The following is an 18,086-nucleotide window of genomic DNA, read 5'->3' as shown; positions in this document are numbered from 1 at the left end:
GTTTAATATGCCCGTAATTTACTCCCGAATGTAAGTTTAGTTGCTCTTTAATTAGTTTGATGAGTGAATTCTCGGACGTTAAGAAAGGGAATGTTAACTGCAACGAAGTACTCGGTTACGGCAATGTGCAGGTTTTCTCTGAATTTACAAATGTCATTGAGTTCGTCAAGAAAAAACATCATGAAAATTCCCTGATAGAGTTTGCTAACGAACTGATTAATGATAGAGTGCAAGTAATATTTTTAATGGAGCACAATACCTGGTACTACTATAATACTTCTATTATTATATAGTAGTAGACTGGGAAAGTGGCATCGTCCTGTAATCCAGATACTAGGAGGTCATGAATTTTGGATATTTATAAGCATTCTCTGTGGATGCGATGCTCCTTGGTGTGGATTAATGTCCGCACTAGTGAGTAAGTGAGTACTACGACTATCCGCAGTACTATCCTGATAATTAGACCAGTTCGTTAATTACACGGCAAAAATGTGCTTTGGATTCCACTATAAACTGTAGGTCCCATAGTTACCTTTAGCTGTATGGGCTATTTATTAACAGCTGCGTCAAAGGGACATGTCGGCCTTAGTCACTAACAAGACTACAAGATCGCGACACTCATCCTATACACTCATATTTGGGCGTCCCCATCTTAAGTAGGTCTAATTGATATTGATACTACACTTTGAGTCCTTGGGAATCTGTGGCTGCTGGGGCAGGGCCTCTCGCTCTCAGCAACGTGGTCCAGGGATCTACAAGCGGAGTCAACTCAGCAGGGGGACAGAAGCGACGTTCTTGTGGCGGGACGATGGTACAGAGATCACACAAATACCTACACTTATATCCAAATTGTCAAAATAATCTTGCACTTCTAAAACCAGATTGAATGTAAAAAAAAATAGTGAAACCACGATTTCATTGAAAAAAGTCTTAAGTCTGGTCTGTGCATGATCTCTATCACGTGTTAAAACTAAAATAAAACTAATTACAGTCTATAAAGTTTATAATCAGAACAAAAAAAATACTTCTATATTCTATTAATGTGTTTAAATGAAAAAAAAAATGTTTTTTTGCGGTAATTGTGGTTTGATAGCTTATGACCGTAATGCACGTGAGTTGCCGAACCAACAGTATGCGGAACTAACTCAAGTAGCCGGTGATGATTCGAAACGTCTTCTCTCCTCTCCACTAATATTCAAACCGACCAATGAGAGGACAGGGATAAGAATATAGGGAAGGAAAGGGTCTGAACTGTGTCGAGGATAAAATGTTTTAAAATCTTGTTAAATTAATGTCATTTTTGTGTTTACGTACCTAGGTGGCGTCCCATCCCAATCTTAATTGATAGAAATAACCATTTTAGGATCATTAAAATATAGATTCTAGTAACTTTTCATTTCTCATCTAGTTAATTACAGTATCCTTTAACCCACAAATTTATGTCATGTATCCACATGATTTTTTATGAGATTTCAAGTCTCCTAGGTACCATAGCACTTAATACATCAGAAAACATAGTTGAAAGAATATTGATCCAAATCCAGTCATTTACTATCCATGCCCAAAGTTGTAATCCACTAAATGACAGTTTTAATAATGTTAGGATGTTACTTGGTTAAGATTTTGATCCTAAAAAAATGTAAAATTAAATCATTTCAATAATAATATTAAAGCAATACAATATTACTTTCTTATTCTGTGATTTTGATTTCTATTAAAAAATTTACATGGTTTATCCTCGTATGTTTGTAAGATAAAATTTCCTTACAAAGGGACATTGACACTTGTTTGTTTAGTTTCTGTAATTTCAATGTTATTTGTTCCAGTCAAAATAATTTTAATGCTGTACTTTTAAAACTGAAATGGTGACCATATGAGGGTTGGTATTTAAGTGTAGGATGAGTAGCGCAATCTTGTAGTCTTGTTACTAGCTAAGGCAAGACATGTTCCTTAATTAATAGAACATACAGCTATTGGCAACTAAGGGACCTAAAGCTTATAGTGGAATCCAAACCACATTTTTCCTTGTAATTAAAGCGATCCAAAGTTAAGTATGAAAAGGATAAAACCTGTACATTTATGATTCAACAAGAATAAAAATCTCTAAGCTTTTACGCATGACACTTGTCAGGCCAGGGGAGGATATTAAAACTTCACTACCCTAACGTCAACTCTTAAACCTTTAAGTAAAACTGAAAGTTTAAGGGTAAAGTATAAGGTTTAGAGATCAAACCCTATGAAAAACTACTGATTGAAAAATAACTAGTAATGTTATCTATATTTTGCAATGTAGAGAGAAGAAATGGTTAAAAGTTTAGATGATTGACAAATTGATGATCTAATCGTGTGTTATAAATGTTGAATCTATTGTTAAACTTATTGGGACCCCGCACAGTTGTCATACAAAGTAGCAAGTTGTTTACTTGAATTACCTAGTTTGCAAAGCAGCTGATTTCCTAACATTCTACCGTGTTCTACTTTAGCCACTACTATGTTATACAAAATTACCATAAGTAAATTAAATAAGTCTACACACTCTAAGCTTCCTTTTGATGTGCCATATGCCTATATTTTTTTATTTGGTGATTGTATCACTTAAACAATATAGATAATAATAGATAGATGACAATAAAAGACTTAAGTTATGTTAAACTATTAAATTATCAGAACAGTATTTATGTTAATATGCATTTCAATAATTCTATTAAGTCTTACAGTTGTAAAACTGTGTCATGAATAAACAATATTTTGGTTAAAAATACCCCCGCAGCAGCAAACCTGCCTACTAAGTGAATTTTTATTTGCCTGCATTGACTTTCAATTAAATCTATTTAAGTAACATTAGGTTTAACAAGTACCTAGTTTTGCTGCTACAAGGAGGCTGATAAAGTTTGTTTTTTAGTAAAATATTAATAGCTTAGAAAAAAATGAATAAATTTGCCAACTTTCATCAAAATATATCCATAACCAAGCAATCTACAACATTTTACATTATTATCCATAAGATTAACATCAACATGGGAATTTTAAAGTTAGTTATTTTTTTATTTTCTCTTTAACCTATAATAGGCCTAGTACAAAAACTCTGTTGTATACTAAATTATTTTTTAAACTCTTTATCAAAAGTCTAAAGAGAAATTGGAAAACTTTGTGTTTAGAGGGTCAAAAATGAGAAAACCCAATTGGCTCAGAGAGGCGTAATTCTGTGGCTGATCAGCTGATTGTGAACTGTGACGGCGCCAGCTGTGATTCAGCTACAGCTGTGTATTGTTGGTTGCGTTGTTGCATTGGACTGTAGTGACTGTAGTCGGGCCCTGTTTCATAAAGATACTAGTCTAGTAATTACTAGTCTAGTAAATACTAGTCCCGTATTTACCCGTCCTACTAATTTGTGTTCCATAAACGTTTTTATACCGCTAGTAAATACTAGTGTATTTTACTAGTCACGTGACCAAAACTACTAGTCACGTGACCAACTTTACAAGGTAAACTTTCAAAACAAATTTCTAACCTCAATCACGGGTTTTCAAACCCTTTATAAAGGGTTTTAATTTTGTTTTCATTTGATACAAAAAGTAAATAGTTGTAGAAACGCAGTCTTTTCTTTTAATTAATAAATATATAGACACATAGGTAAAACAATCACACATTATTTATCAAACCGCTATTATTTATGTTCATCAATGAGCCCGCCGGCGCGGCGTCGCGTCGCTGCAATCAACACGGTGATTGTAGTAGCCGGTTGTAGGCCTAGTTGCGGCGCTCAACAGTTGGGTGGAAGTTGATCTGTGTCTGCCGCATTCGCTGTGATTTGTATAGTTTTTGTTTTATTCTGACATATAAAATTAAGCTTCCTATGAGTAAAGAAAAAAAGGCTCAACATTTGAATGTAATTAAATCGTCTTAGGACATTTTATTAGAAACGTTTTCAAGTACCCTAACCTATGTTTTCAAATATTCGAATGCATAAGAATATTTGGGTTAAAAACCATTCTGTGATATTCTAATTTTGAGTCTACAAACCGTGAATAATAAACCTAAACGTTTATTGATGTAACAAATAATTGCAACGCCGTTACAAGCAATGGAGAAGTAGGTTTTCAAGTATAGTAAAACCTAGCAGCGCTATTGCACTAGCACAATTGCGTCCATAGTGCTATTGCAGGGCGTAGCTCAGAGGTAGAGTTTTCGCTTCTCATGTGGTGGGTCCCTGGCTCAAATCCGCACCACTCACTATACTTTAGTTCCATTAATAAACACACATATTCTGACACTAGTTGTAACATACACATATTCTGTGTACATGTGTACACATATTCTGTAGTTTAGTTGTAACTTTTACATGTTTTACATTTAAATAACAGCTCTAATCAAAATCTAATTTTTTTATTACTTTGAATAACAAATCAGAATACCAAAATGGATTAAAAGTAATGTTTTTATGATAAGCAGTTCAGTCCAACGCCCAAAAATCAAATATAGGCCTACAAAATTGTTAGTACATTACAGGGTTTTAGCTATTTAGGGAAACAAATAATAAGCACCTAAAAAAAATACAATGCAACTCCTCTTTAAAATTTTCTTACTATTATTTCCTATTAAAATGTATTTAAATAAAACCGAGAGCCTTGGGAGTAAAATAATCTGATTAATGTTGCAATGTTGGATACATTTTTGTACATCTTTGTATGCAATACGGTATGCTGTTTTACTTTGGTTTCTCTCAAAGCTTAAAAATTTTTTCTCTGTGATAGCTAAATAGTTGATATAACCATGAAATTTAACTTAAGTAAAATTAGACTAAAATTTCACATAAATTGATAACTTATAATTATCATTAATTGTAATAGGGCGATTTTCCATACATTATAAAATGCAATTTCACTCTTTTTGTACTACGCCACATTTATTGATTGTAATTTATATCTAATAATAATAATCATTTTAGCACTCATAGATCTATTTTTATCTTAAATTGCAAACATGAGCCAATTCGCACTTGCAAAAAGAACTTAATAATTCATAGTTTTAAATTATGTGAGTAATGAAATAACTCTCTTTCCAAAAATACTAGTCTACTTCAAATAATACGGGAGTAGAGAGGTTGTTAGAAAATGGCAAGTATTTACCAGTGTAATTTACAAGAGTAAAACTTTATGAAACACATTGCTGTCTACACAAGTAAAAACCACTAGTAATACTAGTCCCTACACTAGTAACTAGTATTTTACACTAGTAGGTTTTTGAAACGTAGACTTGTAAAATACACTAGTATTACTAGTCCATGGACTAGTAAATACTAGACTAGTAGTTTTATGAAACAGGGCCGCGAGTCTATCCCATCTGTGCTACGATATAGGCGAATAGCAGACGTGTTTTATTCTTCTATACTGTGTTTTGTATTTCAATTATCATCATCACTTTAACTTTGGGACACGCATAGACTAACCAACAAAAGTATACTTCTCATCTCATTGTAAATTTTGAAGCTCGTTTTCCGTGTCTAATTCATGTCCGGTGACACTGATCGCTAGTGTTGACGAAATTGTATTTATATTATTTTAGAGTTAATCTAATGATTTGTGCTTACTGTTGGTTATATAACTTGGGTACGAGTTATTGTTTATGATAAGATCGTTTTATTTGAACGAGGTTTTAAATGGCTGAAATAACAAGAAACAAATTGTAAACAAAACACAACCTCTACAATACACGTACAGATTCTGTTACTTACAGAACTAACAATATAACTGGCTACAGCTGATACATAAGGGTGAGAAATCTACTAAGGTAGTACGTTTATCCATGGTACACGATAATCATAGTATTTTACAGGCACTTCCAAATTACCAAAATATTTAATAAAGTTTGTTCAGAAGGACTTTTAAGTACACATGTCGATTTTTAGAGAGGCTAAATGGTACATCTCACACACCCCTATTGTAAATTTTTTTTCTTAACTATGAAACTTTGATTTTTATATTAAATTACTGTATTCGTAGTAAATACGATTTTCCTAGATTTATAAAAACTATAATTAACTTTTTCAAAGAAAATTTGCCAGTGTAAAAGGACGAAAATTCTCAAACAACCTGATAATCTAACAATTAGATTGGTATTCAACCCAAGTGAGCTAGATCTAGATTATGTATAGCTTACAATAAACCTGTGAAATTGAATATTTTTTTAATAAATCAAAATTTTTACATCAAGACTTGAGGAACGGGTGAAAACAGCTCAACTTTGAAAATCTTTGCAAACTTTTGAGAAACCAAATTGCATCTCAAAAGCTTTACCTACTAAACGGTGAATCAAAACCAATCCTACCTTAGCCAATTTATGGCGAATATACGTTTAAATAATAATAAATTGAGGAAATAAAATAGCTAAAATTAAATGTAAATTCAATGGAGACGTGTTAATTTTTTATCAAAACAAATCCTTTATTAGACGAAATAAATCTGTTTCTTCTTTATTTGGGAAAAAATGAACAAGGTGGGAGTAACCATGGTTTTTATGAGGAAAATCACAAAAAATGCAATAACTTTAAAACAGTGATTTTTATATACGAAATTAGACATTCTGAAACACCACACTATAGGCCTGTTTTTACCCTGTACAGAAAACGTGTGTTACCCATACACTCTTCACCCCTGACAGAATACTACTAAATGTTACCTTTAACTTTCTATACTTTCGCCGCCAGTTTCTCCCGCCATATTGCCCCCCCCCCCCACAGGTGTCAGCTACCCGACGCCAGTGTCAAGTTACCAGGGGAGGGTGTTAGGGGTGTTCCGTTACCATGACTACCATGGTTGCTATGTAACCCTACACCCAGCTTCAGATATATTGATCACATTACATTATGGCTGTATTTTATTTCACACCTCGCCCCTTTTGGCTTGCAAGGTGGCGAATCTAAGATATAACTGTGGAGGTAGAGTTGTGTTTTGCAAGGATATTTTTAAAATATACCATTTTAATTATTTTTGGCCTACGAACACAGTTTATTTATCTATTGAAACTTAATCACATTCTATCGTAGATTTTTTAAAGAGGCTGAAAAAATGTTTTGCTTATATACAATCAATACAACTTCCTTAAATTCAGTACTTTTATAGGGAAGGAGGATGTTTTGAATAGTATGAATGGTGTAATATGGGATTGACGAGAAAAAAATTGTATGACTTATTTAAAATATAGCAGTGGTCTATGTTTTGTCATTTGAGTGGTATATTTCATAATAACCTCCCGACTTTTCACTAAATATTTCGTGAATTTATTTTCCCGCCTTATTCTTTTATTTTTTGCAAACTAAATAAATAGGGTAATTAAAATTATGAAATTTGACCTAAATGTTTATTGTATTGTATTTTATTATTAGGATCATTGTATGGGATCAGAAGTAGTATCTATAGTATTTATTTAATTCTTTTAAACCGTATTCTAAAACCAACATACAAATATAATTATACGATGAAAATTTTAAATCATCAGTGTTTGTTAGAAAAACCATGCTTAGTTTTCCGTAAAAAATGCGGTTTTTATAGTTAGATAGGGTTTTGGAAAAGTCACTAGAATACAATTACTGGACATAGTATGGCCTATTCAAATTTCTATTTAGTTTAACAGCTATTCAACTGCCACTAAAATTACGAACCCTGTATCCAGTTTTTCTTTTAGTCTGATCAGCTGTTTGTTATTAAAATTGCCACTAAAATTACCATCCCTGTATCCAGTTTTTCTTTTATTCTGATCAGCTATTTGCTAATTAACTGCCACTAAAATTACCAACCCTGTATCCAGATTGTCTTTTACTCTGATCAGCTGTTTGCTATTGAACTGCCACTAAAATTACCAATCCTGTATCCAGATTTTCTTTCAGTCTAATCAGCTGTTTGCTATTCGACTGCCACTAAAATTACCAACCCTGTATCCAGATTTTCTTGTAGTCTGGTCAGGTGTTTTATTAAATTACTGATAAAATTGCTTTAACATATTTTGGCAAGTTTCATGTTGGATATTTTACACAATTAGGAAAGAACACTCAGTAAACGTAAAACGTAACTAACCTTTTATTTGCAATCACATGATGATGTCATAAAACAACTTGCAGTACCAATTCTAGGAAATTTTAGTAAAACAGATCATTATGTTAGCCCATATTGTAGAAAACTTTACATAGCCTATAGGCCTATTCCTATTGTTTATAATTTTTCGTTGTCAAACTAGATTATTAATTATTTATTGATCTAGTATACTGTATACGTCATATTTTAGGCTTATTCTGAAAGTTATTGATGATCGAACTTGCATCGTGATTGTTTTTGTATAATCTTAAACACTTATAACTAATAATATGTAATCACAGTTTCACTAAAAAATTATTCTTATTTAACTCTCTAAAGCTAAATCATAAAATTTACTCAACTAAAATATCCTACTTCTCATTTGAGATCCTTTATTTCAGACGAGTATTTCTTACATTGGCTATGATTTGAGTATTCTTCAGATACAAATTTAAATTTAAAATCTACTCAAAGATTTAGTGGACGGGCAAAAAGTTCCAATGATATAAAATTTAAAAGTATACAAGTAATATACAATCTTGACAATTGCATGAATGCATTTTTATATTTAAAAATATGAATTGACTAATCGTGGAGGGACTATGATTTAACAATCAAAATTCTATTCTATACACTAATTAAAACTATGGACTTAAAGTTATTTCTTTGGTACATTTAATATTTACAGTTATATGGTACAGTCTTAGAAGCTAAATGATCATTTACTTGTGATATTGGAAATTCTACTAATAATTCCAGTTTATTGATAGGTAAAAGCAAATATGATTTATTTTAACAAATAATTTAATGAACAATTTTAAGTATTTGTACGTGCTTTAAATGTATAGCTTTGTGTTTGACCAAACAACTTTAGGGTTTAAATTTGTCGTCATACACTCATCACTGCAAAAATCAATTCAATTCCTCACAATAGTTCTATGTTTTGTTGAAAATATTTAATTTTGGTACCAGTTTGCGATCAAATAGCTTTCACAAGGTTTCTACTATTACAAATATTTACAAATGTACAAATATTGGTTAGACTTAGATGATGCTTTTGTTAATCTCATAAGGTAACTGGTCATCTAATTTGTTATACAAAATATGTACATTATAATAATTACATGGTTTTTGGGAATACATCTTATTTACTCAACTAAACGTTGAACTTGAATATCGTCAACTGTCTTACGTATCACACTAATCTAATAAACCTGAAATGATTTTGTCATTACCAACAAAATTTTTCCACAAATAGAATTGTTGAAGAGTATGTTTAATCTATCGTTGAATGTATTGAATCAGAACAGTTTGTAAAATTTAGATTTAAACATTTGGTATGAGAACTATATGTTTAAACCGAAGGTAAAATTACAAATTAATACGGTAGGCTATTTAAGTAAAAAAATATCAATCAACATTACAAGTTTCAATCTTAGAAAAAATTCTAAAAATTAAGTAGTGTGGAATAAGTTATTTTGTATTTTTTTCTTCCCAATATGTTCCTGATCAGGGGAGCGAGCTAGTCTAGTGGTAGAGGGTGCGAATTTGGTTTTCGATATCCCGGGTTCAAATCCCGCCAATCTTTAATTGATTTTATTAAAATGATAATGACGTCTTTTAATGTAAAAAACAATCCCGGGCTAAAATGTTCCCTATTAGTCACGTCTTTATTCATAAATTACTACATAACATGGTTTTAACCTCAGAAGTCTATTATGTCAATGTTCACACTCGAAGAGGCCCCCACAGTTCAGGTTTACACTCATAGATGCTCGCAAAGTTCAGTTTTACAATCACAGATGCTCCCAAAGTTGAGGTTTACACTCAAAGATGCTCCCAAAGTTCAGGTTCACACTCACAGATGCTCCCAAAGTTGAGGTTTACACTCAGAGATGCTCCCAAAGTTCAGGTTCACACTCAGAGATGCTCCCACAAGCCGAGGTTCACACTCGTAGACTCTCCTACTCACGTGTGCTGGCTTGAGGTAAGAAACTGCTCGTATCCATGGTACGACGCCTGGGCTACCATGTGATGGAAGCTAGGGTGCACGCCCCCCTCGCTCTTGACCCCGTCCTTGTACATGAGGTCTAGGAGACCGCCGGACGACGGGCTTAGTAGGCACGTGGCGTCGCTAGAGATCACCAACTCGCTGGAACAAATGGATTTGATTAAAATTTGGATGTATTTATCATCAATTAATATTGATTAGTCGTTGGTAGTGAAATTTCTATTAAAGAGACCTTATTTCGTGTTTAAGGGGAATTCACGACATTTTCTCTCTGATTGATATTTTGGCATTAAATATTCCCCATATAACTGTATAGTGTTATATATTCAATGTCTTTGGTAATTTACATGGTTGCAAGATTACATAAAAAAATGTAGTTAATAGGGTATCCAATATATGGGTTTTCTGGTACGCAGTTTGCAACAAACTGTTAAAATACTTCAATATTATTATGTTTTTCTTGAAACTAAATATCACCGCCATCCCTTTTCCCAACACCGGCAGCAGTTAGAAACGGCGCGCTTCTGCTAATTACTTTTTTGCCCCGCTTAGTCCAAGTGTGTACGTGTGCCGACCCAAACTGACCATTTCCGCTCCCTAAAAGCAATCAATTTCAGTAATTCCGTTTCAGTGGGAATGATTATGCTGTTTACAATAAAATTAAATAATCAATTATGCGTATTTTAAGTTGAATGATACGAAAATTAAATTTACTGCTTGCGAATGTAAAGGAAACCATCGAAAAATTAGTAGCCTATGTAATCACGCCATCATCTCAAAGTTTGTCTTAAGAATTTAAATTATTTTTTTTGTGCTCAGCGAACACGTGGTCTGTGATGTGGTTGCGCGAATATTAGAACAGAAACGGTATGGGTCTCCAACATAAATAAATGACGTCACTAACCCGAATGTCAATCTAATAGCCGTCACAGCTGGTTTAAATTTTGTTATTGTTCCATTTTTAGAAAATGACATTTTTACTTTCGGGTCAGTTAAATAATTTGTTTATGTTTATGATCCACACAGTTTCTGTTCCAATGTTCTTGGGTCCGAAAAGGTCAGTAATATTGTGATGTTTGGAAACTAGGTCCAGCTCTTCTTGATCATTTTATGAATTTGCCTGGCTGAAGAAACCGCTGATCGTAGTCAGTAACAAAGTTATATAGTACACCCCACTCCATTCAACATTCAAATTCAGCAAACGCACCCAGGTGTGTGTCAGTGTCTAAGTAAAGAGTGATGAGTAATATTAAAACGCAGATAAATCGCTTGTTGTTATGCAAAATACCATGGCCTCCTCTAATGGTTGCGGCGAGATAAAAGTGGCAACGCCGCACTCCCGGCCTACCAAAGCAGCTGTTGCACTAACTCATTATGGGACGTATGCGCAATGTTTATGTTTACACATTTGTTGTAACCGTTACTCTGTGCCGTTACTATGGCAACAAATACAGTATCGCTAGGCATTTAGTGGGTAATTTAACGTTCGGAAACGGGAAAGCTAGCTTGCTATGAACTAAAATGTTTATATTTTTAGTTCCTTAGATGTGAAAGGTCTAAATAGAGCAATGTTCTTCAAAATTAATCGGGGTTTTCTTGTATTTGATTGATATTTTAGTTCACTACAGTCCACAAAGCCTACGTATCAAAGTGTGTTTACTAAGTGAACTTTTCAATCTAAATTAATAAAGTGTAACTTTAATTTCCTTTCAATCGCGTAGGCAAACTATGCAAATCGCAGAGGCAACCCCAACCCTCGTTTGGACGTTTTACAATGGTTTTACTCAAAGTTAAAAGTTTTCCACTATAGTGTCTGCCGTGTTGAGTGTTGCGTGCTGATACACGACACGGCAGCACGAGTGTAGACTGTACTCAGCGTGTTCCCACGACGTTGCTGACGTAGCTGTGGCTGCAGCACAACAACACATCTGCACAGCTATTGTTGCAGAAGCAGTGCTGCAAGACAGGTGGTTCAAAGCCCAAATAGTTCCACCACGGATATTAGAACGGACACAGTGTAGATCATAAACATAAACAAATTACGTTAGTGGCCCGAATCTTATGCTGATGACGTTAACATCTGGTTTGGACGTTATTTGAAAATTACATTTAAAACCAAAAAGATTTCCGAACCTACTTAATCATGCATCAAATTGTACAGTATTGTGTTTGTATTTTAACAAATTATATGTAATTCAATTAATCTTTTGTTTTGTTTACAAATATTATGTTAATTCAATCATGAATTATCGTCTCAAACCTTTTGTTCGTTCGTTCATCACATGTTCCAGTCTAGTGAGCCGAAACCCTACTGGACTGAGGCTGTTTTAGGGATTTGTCCTCTTCGGCCAGGGAAAGGATTGCAGCTGACGCAGTAGCAGAGACGAATGAGCAGTAAATGAGCAGTAAATAACGAATGAGTTTGATAACGAAGCTCAATTCTGCAATAGCCGCTGGTTGGGTTGGTTTGGGCGGTTTAAAAACAGTAAACACCTTTTGGAAACTTTGAAACTCTGACCTGAAGTGTCGTGCATGAATTGAAAATAATCCGTTGCGCCTTGGATCGACTGCTTCCTGTCGCTGATTACGAATAATATACATGGATCGCCGACCGATATCATCGATGATGAATACCGTTGTTTAACAATAAAGAGTTCTGCTGGAACATTTCGAGAATGGAATGAACGGATATTTTTCACACACCCAGTTGAAATCAGGATTATCGCGGGGTTTTTGGAAACTATAACTCACTGGGAATATATCCCTGCAGATTGACCCACGTGTGTGTGTGTGTGTGACGTGCACGTGTTCTCGACCCACGTGCGGAATGGTCAACATGTGTCCGAGACGGTCAGGAGGACTTGAGGCTAGGAATGCATAGAATTTTATAGAGTTTTAAGCCGAGTCGACTTCAGTGGTCCTGGAGTATACAGTAGTAATATTATCAAATTAAATAAACTGTTTATGTGGTACACAGCGCGGCGTTACACCGAAATGTGCGATTCCGAAAATGTGTTTCGGAGATGTGCCTATCGTAGTTATGCTGCGTGGCTGGATATCGTGTTAAATGTTAATGTATTGAACAAATCTTCAGTTAAAAACGTTCATAACGCTGGCAAATCACATGGCGGACTTCGTAAGATGATTAGAATGTAAAAAATACAATCATTTTGTAACTATTCAAATTTGTTTGCAAACTCTACACTTTAATGTCGCTACACCATCATAAAAGTAAAACCATTTACGAAATGTCTAAGATTTTAAGACATTGGCTGTTTTGTTTACGTGTGATACCGTTTATTACTATCGTTAGTGAAATGAGTTGGCGATCCTAAAACCTAGATGTTTTTTTACATGGAAATTGCAATTATTGTATACAACCTTCAATCAGTGTTTCACTGATTCTTCAAGAGATTAGACAGTCTTAGTTATTGAAACATTTTGTTCTATTATAAGCTAAGGGATTGTTGTGACTATGTCAAACTATGCTAACTAAAAAATGGATCTTCACATTATGCTCAAAGAGGATTTATTTCGTCGTATCCATTTCATTTTGTTTATCAGTGACCGCGGAATATGTTTACGATTTATCCTTAACCACAGAGGATATAGCACGTGAATAGTGTCTAAGGCCCTATATTAATCTATGACACTTCTCTAAGGAGCTATTGATTTTTGAAACATTCGTTTGTTTAGTTCCCGTAAGTTGGACGCTTATCTACTCCAAGCTACTTCACTAAAGCCTATTGTTGGCGAGATGCCCACTGCCCATTGCCCAAGTGTATCAGTCCAGAAGGGTTGTTAGTATAGTAATCTGCGGCGAGGGTTTTGTGCCCGTGTCAAGCTGTTTGCCCAGTCTACAATAATGTTTTTCCGTCTAACAATGCCCCTAAGCTCCTCTTCGCGCTACAAAACCCGATGAGAGGAATCCGTGTCCGCAACCTGTCATGTCATTTCACCGACTGCCCGTTTACACGCAGACGCTGGGCGCTGATGTATTCGTCAACAGGTTACGTTTAAAACTTTTACCTGTACCAATAGAAAGTCAATCTGTGAAAAAACTAAGTGTAATGATTGACGGTGTGTTAATATTAATATTGTTATTTTGCTTGGGGATAAGTTTTTCACAAGAGATTTTAGTTTTAGCGAATTTTCCATATAGTAATGCTATTAAGGTAGGTGATACCTGGCCCGGGACCAATTTACTGTTTCGTTTTGCTGTCCGTAGCGGTAAAAAACACCAACATTCATATACTTGTTTGTTCTCCGTTAGCACGATAACTGGAGTAAAAAGTGATCTGATTTTGATGGAATTTCGTACAAACTTGAAAACCTAAGAATATTTTTCCGATTTCGCGTACAGCCCTGATCGTATTACGAGAGCAGAGTTTTATGAGGGGTTATGATGGGGTAATAAGTCGGGTTTGCATTTTTTAAATCCTGAAAGCACAAAATTTTGGAGTTTCTTTCTAGACTATTTTGCATAGCTAAAAACCAAATATTTAAGTACCTATATTGTAGCATTACTGTACGGTTAATGGTTAATAAGAAAAAAAAATTAAAAAAGACCCCTGCGATATATGAAATTATATAAAACACGAACTATAAAATAGCACTTTTATTTTGACAGCAACGCATTAATCCGTTGACATTTGCATAAAATTGTGTCATTATGTTCATTCGTCGCAAACACCTCAAGAACATTGTATGAGTAGTCCATATAAGACCCGTTGTTTTCGTGAAAATTGATTATTTATCTGATCTATCTGCTAATGGAATTCATCAATGTTATTGTATATTTCCAGCTGGTCACAAATAAAGGGTAGGAGTAATAATAAGGAATTTGCTTTGATCTAAATCAAGTATAGTATATTGGTTTATCGATATAACATTTTAATATTTCAGTCAACCCAAAAGGGGTAGCCTAAACTTGCATTCATAATTATTGTGTACTGTAATGATGTGTAACAATATATTATTTAATAATTTTGCAATAATCTTAAAAAGAATATTAGTATATTGCATATAAGGATTGAAAGCCAATGGGGCGATCGATGCGTTGATGATTGATAGTCTTCGTACGAATTCACTATAGTCTCGTCTACAGAATAATAGCTTTTATTTGATGCCTATTGCACATTGCTAATTACAATTAAAATTGCTGATAAATCATAAAGTATTCTATACGGGTTTAATTAAATTCCCTTATCTATGGTTTTACGTTGTGGTTTTCTGGTGTGTTTTTGCTATCGATGCTATATTGCTTGACATCTGACAGTTTAAAACAAAATAGCTTAAGTAGTTTAATCAATAAAATGCCAATATATACCATAGGCCTATATTTAATTAATATTAGTATGACGTACAAAACATTTCAAATCCTATTTCCCTACAAACAATAACTTTTAATCGGTTGAACAATAACTTTTTGTGTACCTATAATACATTGTTGATAAATTGACGCATTACAGGTCTATTTTGTTTTTTGTATCGAAAGTTTTATTTTGCATATCACTCCCATTTTAAACCATTTTACCCACGACCGTTTATAAAGTAGCCGGTTCAGTTGAATTCATAGAATGGAAAAGTTTCACATAACAGCATTGTTTACTTTCATAACAGCATAGTTTTAATCATAACAACACAGGACCAATGAGATTCAAGGATTGAAAGAGAAGAAGTAAAAATGGAATGATTCGAACTTCAACTAATCAGCTGTTCAGGCTAATTTAATTGTTGAGTGGTGCAATTAGTGGTTTGTACAATGTTTCGTTGCATCACTGTCAGTGACAATGAGAGGTTATAAACGAAAACATAACCACTAGTTATGAGTTGTGATTTTAGTAATTAAAACACTGACGTAGGGTTTAACGGAGGGTTTTATGGGGTAAAAATTGGTTTTTCTCATTTTTTTACCCTTAGAACACAAAATCTTTCAATTTTTCTCCAGACCTTTTTAAAGAGTTTAAAAAACAAATAATTTAGTATATCAAAGTGTTTTTGTACGGTGGTTGGTTACGGAAAAAAATCAAAAAGTTGTTAATTTAAAAGTTTCAATTTATTCTTATGGAGAGTATTAAAATATGTTGTAGTTGGCTTGTTTAGGATATATTTTGATCAAACTTGGCGGATGTATTTATTTCATACTAAGGTTTCCCTGTAGCAGCTAACCTAGGTACTTGTTAAACATAAACGTTAATTTAATAGAATAATTGAAAATCAATCCAGACAAATGGAAATTTGCTTAGTCGTCAGGTTTGCTGCAGCGGGGGTATTTATTAAAGCTAAGGCTCGTACCTTACATTTTCTACTCGTGCCGTTAACACTATCTTTACGCAATCGTTGCGTAAACTCCTATTAAAGCATTCCTAACAATAATCGTATTGAAATTATGCATAGGCTTATTGAAATATCGTTTTAAATTTCTTTACGTCTCATTGCTAGTAAACTTATATAAATAAGAATAAGTTTTGCTAGTTTTAGAGACTGATGAAGTGATCTTAGTCGCAGAGTATTGTATTTTCCGCAATAAATAAACTTATAGCGATTTAAATTTATAACGATGTTGCTTCAGTGTTTTGCAATTAAAAACCACACTAGTTAACTTACGTTTTATATTTGAAAATGTCCACAGTTTGCAAATGACTTCTCTTGATAAATGATAGTTTTGTATAGGTAATAATTTGTTTTCAAGATAACATTGAATATCACTAATTAAGTGTAAAGACTGATCAATATGTTGAATTGATACGAAATTCAATATTTTGTGTCTATTGTAACCTATGATCTGGAATAGACAGTATTATTAGATTACAAACAAGCCAGATTAAATTATAGTTTCTGATTTTTATTTTCATAGCTGAGATATAGGAAACATTAATTAACTTAAATATGTACACGGATGTCGGATCTACGGTGTTTGAAGAATAATATCAATACTCTATAGCCTGTATGGTGGAATGTGTTTCCTGACCCGCAGGTCTACTTACTGGCCCTACCGTTGGCAAGTCCCCAGGTCTGGAGACAGGTTCCATCGTACAGACTATAACAAGTTATTATTTACATCCCCCAGGGTAAGTGTACTTACTTGCGTTGCTGCGGCGTCCTGTCCCTCTGTCTCCTGTTCTTGAACCAGTTGCTGACCTGCGTCATAGTGAGCCCAGTCGTCGTCGCCAAACACTTCTTCTCGTCCGGAGTAGGATATCGGTTCCTCTCATAACACTCCTTGAGTGCGTTGCGGCTCTTCTCCTTGAAACAATACACCGTCTCCTCACCGTCCCAGATGGTCTTCGGTAGCGGGTATTTCTTCCTCAGTCTGTACTTGTCCACAGCTCCTAGACTCCGTCCTCGGATGTTCTCCGCCTCCTTGTAGTGCGCCTTGAACCACATCTGCTGCAGCTGCGGGTGATGCCTCGGGTCGAAGTTGTGGCTCTCCAGGATAGCGTAGAGTTCGTGGTAGACTCCCCGGTGGTAGGCGACGATCGCTCGCGCTCTCAGCACCGACTCCTCCCCTCGCATGAGTTGATTTGGCGGTAACAACCAAAGGAACCTCGCGAGTTTCTCTACATCACCTGATTGTATGAGGGCTTCGCACAGACAGCTGATTTGCTCCGCGGAGAACCCCGGGAGTGGTCGCTTGGGCCCCAGGTACTCGGTCATGTCCTGCAGGACAGCTGGGGAGCTGATGGATCCTTCGCTGAGGTCCGAGGAGTAACTGCCTGGGGACAGGGTGGTGTTTTGCGGAGACGACATTACCTCTGGGTATTCCTTCCCATAACCTATCACTACCGCCCGACTACCGAGGGTGACGTCATCGTGAAAAACTAAGAAAATATACTACAAATTACGCGTCTGTCAGTGAGACTCGTTTAAATCACCTCCGAGCTCGCCCGAGCAGAAGATGCGATTTCATAACCTCAACAACAGGTGGGACACGACTGTGACAGTGGCGGGAGACGTCTGTGTGTCTAGTGAAGGGGCGGAGCTAACACCTGATTGGTCCTCCC

The 18,086-nt window shown here is 34.8% G+C and overlaps 1 protein-coding gene across 1 annotated transcript; it reads right to left on the bottom strand.

The window, feature by feature from the left end:
* Positions 1-8,459: 8,459 nt before the first annotated feature.
* Positions 8,460-17,857, bottom strand: LOC129000833 (homeobox protein SIX4-like). The gene is made up of 2 exons (XM_054427878.1): positions 17,168-17,857; positions 8,460-10,221 (listed from the first exon to the last, which is right to left on the bottom strand). Exons 1-2 carry the CDS (start codon positions 17,830-17,832, stop codon positions 10,038-10,040), a joined length of 849 nt encoding a protein of 282 aa, XP_054283853.1. The 5' UTR covers positions 17,833-17,857; the 3' UTR covers positions 8,460-10,037.
* Positions 17,858-18,086: the final 229 nt, after the last annotated feature.

Source organism: Macrosteles quadrilineatus, unplaced genomic scaffold (assembly GCF_028750875.1).
Source record: "Macrosteles quadrilineatus isolate MER2022 unplaced genomic scaffold, UCM_ALF_1.0 Scaffold_8__2_contigs__length_117827958, whole genome shotgun sequence".
NCBI classification, from domain to species: domain Eukaryota; kingdom Metazoa; phylum Arthropoda; class Insecta; order Hemiptera; family Cicadellidae; genus Macrosteles; species Macrosteles quadrilineatus.
This window is presented reverse-complemented; position numbering and strand designations above follow the sequence as displayed.

Bases quoted from the DNA above. Each gene is read 5' to 3' on its own strand.
- LOC129000833 (XM_054427878.1), bottom strand. From the start codon at position 17,832: ATGTCGTCTCCGCAAAACACCACCCTGTCCCCAGGCAGTTACTCCTCG. The intron at 10,222-17,167 runs GTAAGTACACTT...CATTTGTTCCAG, and splicing joins AGGACGCCGCAGCAACGCAA to CGAGTTGGTGATCTCTAGCG.